General features: G+C 39.3%; 1 protein-coding gene across 1 annotated transcript; it reads left to right on the plus strand.

The window, feature by feature from the left end:
- The first annotated feature begins 533 nt into the window (after positions 1 to 533).
- LOC122060454 (rho GTPase-activating protein 5-like) lies at positions 534 to 10051 on the plus strand. The gene is made up of 5 exons (XM_042623542.1): positions 534 to 1603; positions 7399 to 7519; positions 7609 to 7728; positions 8755 to 8985; positions 9362 to 10051. The coding sequence occupies exons 1-5, from the start codon at positions 1122 to 1124 to the stop codon at positions 9881 to 9883; spliced, it is 1476 nt and encodes a 491-aa protein (XP_042479476.1). The 5' UTR covers positions 534 to 1121; the 3' UTR covers positions 9884 to 10051.
- The last annotated feature ends 216 nt before the right edge of the window (positions 10052 to 10267 follow it).

The following is a 10267-nucleotide window of genomic DNA, read 5'->3' on the forward strand; positions in this document are numbered from 1 at the left end:
CATGAGAGAGAGAGAGAGGGTTGGGGGTGTCCAAAGCCCGAACAGGCGTCATGAACCTGGTCTACGTCTCATACATACTTATCTAAGGGTTGAAATCGTCTGCAATTCCGATATTGTACAATTCTGTGCAATATCACCTTCAGACGGTGACACGTGTATTGATACCAATATAATGGCCCAGATCTGGTACAATTAATAAAACATTAAATCAGTGAAAAGGCATTTAAATCAGATCTGGATCATTGTATTGGTATCAATACACGTGTCACCGCCTAAAAATGGTATTGCACGGAATTGTACGAGATTGAAATTACACTCGATTTTTTTCCACTTATCTAAGGTCCATTGCCAGCGACGCCGAGACATTTGGACAGTTTATCTTTGGGCCATTGCCAGCGATGCTCAAACAGTGGGACAGTTGCAGGAGCATAACATCATGTGCCCTTGTGAGTTGTGGCCACCCACATGTAACCAGACAGAGGCGACGAAGTAGTAGTATAGTAGAAAAGTACATGGTTGGTTAGAACTAGACATACCTGGGGCTGCTGGGGGCTGCGACTCTGGGGACCTCCAGATGGTGGAGAGGCTGACCTTTCACCTTTACACACTGGTCCAGTGGTCACTCTGGTTAGTTAGTATTCACAGTTGTTTGAGTCTCTACTTCATAGAGTTGAAGATGGATAGGGTATAACTTCCAAAACTATCAAACAGACAAACAAACAAACACATATGATGCAGTTGTGTAGTGTTGTCCCTGCCGTTTCACGAGCGGGCGATTCCACTTCTCTCTCTTGAAAGGAAAGATCAAAAGAGTGATACGTCTCAATCATCCACGCCATAAATCTCAAAACCCACCAGCTGTTGTTCTTCTTCTTTGTCTCGTCTCGTCTGATTTGGTTTTGGTTTGGTTTGGTTGATCAATCATTCACCATCCCAACTTGAGCAATTGCAACCTTTCTTCTTCTTACTATACTTTTGTTTCTGCTAACTTCCTTCACCAAATCCACCATCCCAGATTCCCAATAATACCATAATACCAATCCCATTACGTGTTTCTTTTCGGAATCCCACTTCTCATTTTGCTACTTCTCTGTTCCTCTGTTTTTAGTGGCCGTTTAATAATGACTCAACTCTTCAGATCCAAGTCTTGTGAACTTGGAGGGGTTATGGGTTTGAATTCCTCTCCGTTGAGTCCTTCTCTATATCTCACTAACAGTGAAGATGAAGAAGAGGAAGAGGAAGAAGAGGAGGAGGAGGAGGAGGAGTTCGAAGAAGCCGACTACGATGAAGAAGAAGAAGAAGAAAGGGATGGGTGTTATACGAGAACGATATCCACTCCATTGATAGTCACTGCGGGAGGGAGTGAGCGGAATAGTAGTAGCAAAGAGCATCACCAGTTCCCAGTTCTGGCGATTTTGGTTGCAGCGCTGAGAAAGTCGTTGGCCACCTGTAGTGTTGAGAGGGAGGATATTGATTCCATGGATATCAGCTGGCCGGTTGATGTACGCCATGTCTCCCACGTTACTTTTGATCGATTCAACGGTTTTCTTGGTTTGCCCACTGAGTTCGAGCCCGAGGTTCCCAGGAGGGTCCCCAGTGCCAGGTTAGTACTCCCCAATTCTCTCTCTCTCTCTCTACCTCTGTTTTATTTGCTTATGAGTTCATCTGGAATCCTGTGATTCTTGTCGTATGATTTGTCCTCCCTAGTCTGCACACTTGTACGCACTGCCCAAATTTATACTCTAGGTAGAGAAGAATGAATCTCATATTCTAATTTACCAAAAAAATGAAAAATCTACTCTGATTCAGCTTGAGTGGAGCAATTTCCCTATCCTCTTTTCCTAGGAGTCTCTTTGATACGTGCGCAGCAGGGAGGATAGATAAAATAGGGAAAGGAGAGATAAAATAAGATAGGAAAATAGATAGATAAGTTGCTTTACTGACCAAGCTAGGGTCTCGGCTAATTGGGAGGTACCTTTTGGCCTTAAGGAGGAAGCCATGACCTCGTTTTCAAAACAGAGAAAACATAGAACCAATTGTCATTCAAGTCTATCCTTCCTTGAAAGTAATCCCTACTTAAATAGAAATTCAAGTAGTTACAACTCTCATCCACGTATAACACTTCCCCCATTAACTAAAACTCCTATAAAACTACCCAATAACTACTAATAACATAAATATTAAATTATAAAAATAACTACAAATACACAACACCCATGCCACGTCACCCACAAATCCACCACATACGTAACAATCCATCCCCCTAAAATTGGTTTTGTCCTCAAGACCGCTTCTGCAAATTTGAACTTTCAAGGTCTTTTCCTCTCTGTTCAATTGTTGTTGTTGGATGGAGAGGTGAAACCCACGTTGATGAAGGGACTCCCAACTCGATCAAGAAAACTCCTCCACCATCATTTTTTTGGCTCTGATACCACTTGATACGTGCGCAGCAGGGAGGATAGATAAAATAGGGAAAGAGGGAGAGATAAAGTAGGAATTAGGAAATAAAATAGGAAAATAAATAGATAAGTCACTTTACTGACCAAGCTTGGGGTTTCGGCTAATTGGGAGGAAGCCATGACCTCTTCTTAAATAGAAATTCAAGTAGTTACAACTCCTCTCATCCACGTACAACACTTCCCCCATTAACTAAAACTCCTATAAAACTACCCAATAACTACTAATAATATAAATATTAAATTATAAAAATAGCAATTTGCCTATCCTCGATACATCTCTAGAATGGACCTTATATCTTTTAAAGACCAATCCCTATACATATACCCATCTAACTTTCTCAAGTTTCCAACATGGGACTAAATAGAAAGCACACACTCCACTTGCCAAGTAACCTCAAAAGAACTAAGGTATAAAGGACAAGAAGAAAGAGCTCAAGGGAGCTTGATGTTTTGAAAACTTATTAAAAACCAACAAATTGAGATCTTCCCCAATAGATTTTTTCCATTCCCAAGATGTTGGGAAAAATGACCTTGTCCCACTTGTGTGAAAATTAATGGACAACGACAACAAAATATGTGCAGAATAATAATACTAAAACAAATCAACCTAAACTGCAAAAGCACACACCAATTTTTAATGTGGAAAACCCTTTTAAGGCCAAAGGGAAAAACCACAGGGCCTCGTCCTGGTCAAACTTCTACTATAATAATAATGGGGTTACAAGATCTCCTCTTTAAACAATATTAGAGGCTAACAAAACATCAAGAACAAACCCTTGCAGGATTTAAAAAAAAAAAAGGTGGATTAACAATAGTATACAAAATCCTCACCTCAAATCCGAATGTGATTGATCGGGAGAAATTAGAATATCATCCCTTCTTCCTTCGACAAAGAAAACACTGCCACGACACGATCCTCATATGATGAGCACTCAAAAACACTCAAAAGATTCTTTTGTCTCATACACAAGAACAATAAATGTGAAGAACCAAACTTCGTCTCAAGATCGAAAACGAAAATTTTGTCCGTGGAATCAATCACAAGAAATGAGAAGGTGGGGTTTGTACGCTTACATTTTTTTCTTCCTCACAAAGCATTTATGTATAATAAAATATTGGTCAATGACTTGAGGCCAAAGAAAGGGTCTTTATAAGTTATTGACCAAGTGACTTGAGGCTAAAGACAAGGGGGTGGTCTTGGTCAATAGGTGGATCCCCCTTCCATACATGAGGAGGAACCCCGATAGGAGGCTCATTGGAGGTGACACGACCCGAATCTTATACCACTTGTTAGGGAAAGCAACTTCCTTTCCCATCTCCCTTCTTCTTTGTCACCCAATACGAGTAACGCAAGAGAGAACACCTTCTCCTTCTCTTTCTTATCCACTTACGCTTGTGGAAATATGAAATGGGAGAAACGACAAACACATACAAAAATCACATAACATAAAAGACGGTTAGAAAAACCCCACGACTTCACTCCCTTTTTTATAAAAGGGAAATCAGGAGGTGAGGTGAGGTGAGGGAGAAACAAAACTGGAGAAAAAGAAAATTTTGTACTTAACTTATTTTGCTTATTTTTTATATTTATATATTATAGATAGATAAAGAGGTAAAGACTTGAGAAGACGTGTGAGTGAAAGAATTCCCTTGACTTACAAGAAGGGATATCACAAACCTGCCATGTCAACAACTATGTATCCCTACAACACAAGATTTTCACCATGACAGAGACTTAACTTCTCACATTGTCAGAGTGACACCGCATTTGCCTACAGTGTAGTTCCTTTGCCTCTACAAACGGTTTACTCACTTCATTCTTCATCCTGGAAATCCTGTGGATTTTCCCTTTTGCCTTAAGAAGGGTTTTCCAAATTAAAATTGGTGTGTTCTTTTGCATATGGCTTGATTTGTTTCGTTGTATTTATTTATTTTGTGCATACTTGGTTATTGTTGTATATCTCCATTATTTACACAGAAAGGAAAAAACCCCCCCCCCCCCCCAACAAGTGGTATTAGAGCAAGTGTCTTGAAATAATGTGTAAACGATGGAGGGAAACACTACAACACAAATGATTAGCTTTAATGGAAACAACTAGATAATATAGCAAGCGAAGATGGCTAACTTGTTCTATTGCAAGGAAATGTACGTACTCGTAAAGGGTGATACAACGAAACTAAAAAAAAAGTCTTATGCTGAATGAAAGACCTTAAATCGATAAACCGTTGATTTATTCGATAATTTCTGGATGAGATCATTTTCCCTCACGTATCCACAATGACGTCAACATATTCATTGCGGAAGAAACAGAAGGGTTATAGAAAAGGAGGACTATTGGCAACAAAGCTTTCTTGATACAAAAGCATCAAGAAAGCTTGTGAGTCTAAAGTACAGAGAGAGAAGCTTAGTCGTAGAAATTTGAATGAGGCGTAGAGTATTGTGAGTCAGCTCTTGCCTATGAAGATGGTGCTTTCATTATAAGTTATAAATCTTTTTACTCCTCTGCTCGTTACCCGATAGCTGGGGGACACTTAGTGATTTGCATTAGATGTGGTGCTCGCAGTGAGTTAAATGATAGGAAGTCTCTTAGATGAAGAGACAAGAAGGAAATTCTTGGACTCACCTCAACAACAAAGCATTTGTCACAAGAAACTAGGGGAGAAGTAAAGTCAAGGAAAGAGATTAAATGCCACTACTGCAAAAAATAAAGGTTATATGAAAAAGAGTGCAAGAAGCTCAAAAGATAGTCAAAAAGAGGAAGAGGAAAAGATAGATGAGAAATACATTGTTGTTTTCTACTCAAATGGTGATATTATTATCTTTTCAGATAGTGGAAAATCTTGCCACACCTCCTCAACAAATTCTTCATACTTATAACCTCATCGATCTTGTTCTAGACCCTCCTCCCATAACACATTATAGGGGAGATGTACAACAAGAAAATTGAGATGCAGGTGGTGATGGAATAGGTGATATGAACAAGGGGAGCAACGCCCTCAAGAACCACCAATTGAACCTCAGTTGATTAGAAAATCTATCAAGGAGCAACAACTGTCACCATAGTTCTACCACATCAATATATGCAGGTGAACCAGAATGCTTTGAAGAAGCAAAGGCTGATGAACATTGAAGCCATGCAAGTGGAGTAGCTGCATGATGGAAGTACCAATAACCGGTGCAAATTGCAAAGTTGGATCCATTCCACGATTGAGAGTTGTTCATTTGAGGGACTAGCGCTGCACATAATGGCACACAAAGACTGCAAAATTCATAGATAATGGTGTATATGGAATGGTCCATGCACAGATAGTGGTGCATATTGAATGCTACACATATTGAGGATGCGCAGGGTCAAGAATGAAGTAAGTAAGCCATTTGCAGAGGCAAAGGAATCACATTGTAGGATTAACATTATGTAGTGGGCACTCATACAATGTATGAAGTTTGGGGCAAAGCCTATGTTGTAGGGATACACAAATGTTGACACGACAGGTTTAGGAGATCCCTTCTCGTGAATTGAACAGGGAGTTTGTCGGGATCCTTTTCTCTTTAATGAGGGGGACCCACATGGTAAGGCATTGTGAATTGAAAGTCTTCCACTGATCCACTCTCACGTCTTCTAAGGTTTGTACCTCTTTATATATATATATATATATATAGCAAGATAAGTTTTAAGTACAACTAAGAAAGAGAAGGAGAATGTGCTTTCTCTTGTGTTCCTTGTATTGGGTTGTTCTTTTTGTCAAAAGAAGAAAGGTAGGTGGAAAGATTGTTTTCCTCGACAGTGGTCATGTTTGACAGTTAGCCTCTTTCTCACATTCAGAGAATTGGACCAACCATTACAGTTTTCAACAGGTCCAACCTAAAATATTTCCTAGCCAAAAGATACGCTCAGCTGGACATGATATTTCGCCTTTTCTTCTTGTTTAATTTTACTGTTCCCTTATTGATCAAGAGCAATTCTTTCTTGTGGTCTTAGAAAGATTAATGGAAAAGAAAATAAAATGTCCAGGGGTAGAAGGGATAATGTGATTCAATTTCTATCCTTGCATTCTTTTTCCACTGATCAATAAGAGTTGAGGATGTGAAATCTAACTAATGAGATAGAGTAAAAGAAATGACAATGGCATTTGTATGTAATATTTTCGATACCATTTCCATGATGTGAATGACTAATATGGTCTAGTAGGAATAGGCTATATCAATAATATGATTAAGATCAGCTTAGGCTTGTAGTTCTACGCCTTGCCTTAAAAAGGTTAAATCTTCAATCCATCACCAGGACATTTAGGGAAAAAAGCTGGTATATCTTGAAGGGATCCCCATAAATGCTCTAATTTTACAGGTTTACACTAGGAGTGAAGTTGAGGAGGCTCTTAACACATTCTGAACTGCTTCCTTACCATTTTTATGGTTATTGTATCAATTTCTTACTTTTCCTCATAGGTTGCAGCAGGAAAATTGTCTGTTCTTCTGACCAATTATCTCTGATTTGGTCATGCTGGTAGAGTTTGATCAATGATTTGAATTTATTTGTCAAGATGGTGTAATTCCATTTAGTTTTCAATAGCAGGATCTTTGTTTAAATTTTTAGAACTCTGTCAATTATGTGTTGTGAATGGTTTTCTATTTGTTAATCTTGCATTTTGGGTTGGTGAATTTCGGTAGGCTTAGTGGAAACTTGAAATAAGGGACTTGTGTACTTGATTATTGATTATGAGATCATGCATAATGATAATGAATAGGCTAGAAATTGTTTCAGAGTCCAAAACTTGGCCTTCTTGACTGAGATTAGTGTATTTTTGGTTTTTCTCTTCATTTTGTCTTTTCCTTGTGCCTTCGAAATAGAATGGATCTTTTCAACCGTATTCGAGCTCCTTTGGTAAAATTCTTCCTAGTTGATGTTCTTGGACTCATTCTTTTTCCTCTCTTGTCCAGTGCAAGTGTATTTGGAGTCTCTGCCGAGTCTATGCAATGCTCCTATGATCACAGAGGAAACAGTGTACCAACAATACTTCTCATGATGCAAAGACGCTTGTATTTGGAAGGAGGCCTTCAAGTATGTCTTTGTTTTGTTTGGAACTACTAAACAGTAACATAACTCTATTTCTCATTATGGATTTGTATTCATACCTGTTGTGCTTAAAGGCGGAAGGGATATTCCGAATCGCTGCTGAGAATAGCCAAGAGGAGTATGTCCGCGACCAGCTAAACAAGGGTGTTGTACCGCATGGAATTGATGTGCATTGTTTGGCAGGTTTGATAAAGGTAGTCATTAGAAATTTCAAAACCTTTTCTAGTGTCTTGATATACTTTTTTGGCACAAATGATGATTGTGGGAATCTGTGTTCAGCCTGGTTGGAGACTCTGAATGCATTCACTTCATGCAAATATTAGGCAGCCCAGGGTAATGCTGATCTTGATTGTTCAGGATCAGAAAATCCAAACAAAGAATTGGGCTAATCCAAGGAGAAACAACCCATACATGGGTGGATAGGCTGATCTACCGTATATACTAGATTGGATCCGACTGATCCAATTCCAATCTTTAATACTATGCAATGAACCATAATAATCAATAATTAGCATTAGTGGACAGCTCGACATTCTAGTCCCATGTTGCACTGATATGCACCTCTGTATCAGAATCTCATAGAGGCATAAAAATAAAGCATTGGATTTTGGTGAACCCCATGCACAGGGTCCGTGGGGACTGGCATTGCATAATGTGGAAGAAAATATTTATTTCCATATGTCTAGGTATTATATTGCTGTAAACAATGAGAAGGATGTAAGATGTAAATAAATTTACGGTGTTATCTTGCTAGTTGAACTTTCTATGGAAGAAGATAGAACTCATGCCAGTTTTAGCACACATACTGTAAGGGAAAAGTGGAAGGAAAATTATAAAGAGATAAAATCTGGAGGTGCCATACCAAATTTTCAGCAGAGCCATGTTTTTTGTTAATGTAGTGGGATTCTTTGCTTCATTGTTTTTTTTTATCAATGTGCAAATAGTGCCAAACAGTGAAACAATAAACGTCCAACTGTCTGTTTCAAGTGATTCTTTTACCTAGGTGGTGGGGTCATTGCATCTATTATTAGAATTTTTGAATTCAGGTCTTGCAAAGTTTTTAATTAATTATTTTTGGTTCCCATTCTTTTGAGAGCTTAATTCTCATGTGCATGTGCATCTATTCAGTGAATAGAAGGTTCTTGGTGGTGTACTCTGATTCCTTCTGTGGTGTAACCATTATTTTTATTGATCAGTTTGAATCTTTTGATGCTCAATAGGCATGGTTTAGAGAACTCCCAACAGGGGTACTCGACTGTCTTACGCCAGATCAGGTAATGCACTGCAACGCAGAAGAAGATTACACCCGACTTGTAAAATTACTGCCACCCACGGAAGCTGCTTTGCTCGACTGGGCCATCAATCTCATGTCAGATGTTGTGCAGCATGAGCATCAGAACAAGATGAATGCTCGCAACATTGCTCTGGTTTTTGCACCCAACATGACACAGGTTATTGATTTTTTCATTTTAACCCATCCCATGTACTTGGAAAATTCCCTTTGGAGATGCTGTTGGTAGTTACTGTAACTGACCATACAGTGCAACATTGCTGGATGATGGAATCTGGATCCACCATCCGATGGATTCCATTTAGCAATATATGGTAATTTATATTGATTAGATGAATTTGACCATCAATAAAGTTGTTTTTTGACATTAGAGCTCCTATATGGGAAAACCATTGCATGCAAGGCTTTCCAACCTGCAGTGTCCACTGCAGTTATGTCCAGGGTGGGAGTTCATGTTAAAGATTCTTTCTCTTCCAGTCTGAGATGCATCTGTTTTTTATTTGACATAAATAATTAATTACTTTTTCCCTTACCAGATGGCAGATCCCTTAACTGCACTGATCCATGCAGTTCAAGTAATGAACTTTCTGAAGACACTGATCTTGAAAGCCATCCGTGAGAGAGAAGAATCACTTTCTGAGGCCAGATTATCATCTTCTTGCTCTCCAAACGAGAAGGATGAACCCCCTTTACCAAAGCTGAGCAGGGAAACTGATGGCAGATCCTTGAAGGCAACAATTGGTGTTAGTGTTGGTGATGGGAATATTGTATCACATAACATTCTCGGAAGCCATACCGACAGTGAGTCTGATGTTGAACATGAATCTGCTTCCTGGAATGACACACATGTAAAGTGTGACATCAGGACTGTTGAGAATGACTATAGAGGTGGTTACAGTAGTGAGGATGTTGAAGGGTTCTCGGATTGGCTGAGCTTGAGAAAAGGAGTGAAGAAGCTCTGCAGGCATCCAGTCTTTCAACTGAGTAAGCCAATAAAAAAGCCTGGAAATCTTGACGTTGTAAATAGTAGGGGACGGGGTGGTGAGGCTTGGGCATAAGATGGTTGCTCGAGTCTGGGAATGTAATTGTATATGTGCATATTGAGGCCTTAATGTTTGTGGAGTATTAGAAGCTGCTACTTGTCTTTAAAATTGGAAAATTTAGGTTACTTTGGTTGGTGAAAGAACTTGAGTTTTTGAATGCTAAGCTAAGTTACTGATGTAAAAGAGGGGGTGAGGGTTGGGGGTGTGAAATCAGTGAAGTATTGGAATAGTCTCTGCAGAATCATTTTCTCAGAAAATTGTTTACTCCAACAAACAAACCTTTGATAGGCATTCACACCTGGAAGCTAATGGCCAAGCAGGAGCTTTCAACTTCCTTAGCATAGGAACCACCCCCAACACCCCCCACCCAACCCCCACCCCACCACCACCCCCAAAAAA

This window comes from Macadamia integrifolia, chromosome 14, assembly GCF_013358625.1.
Source record: "Macadamia integrifolia cultivar HAES 741 chromosome 14, SCU_Mint_v3, whole genome shotgun sequence".
Classification (NCBI taxonomy): Eukaryota; Viridiplantae; Streptophyta; class Magnoliopsida; order Proteales; family Proteaceae; genus Macadamia; species Macadamia integrifolia.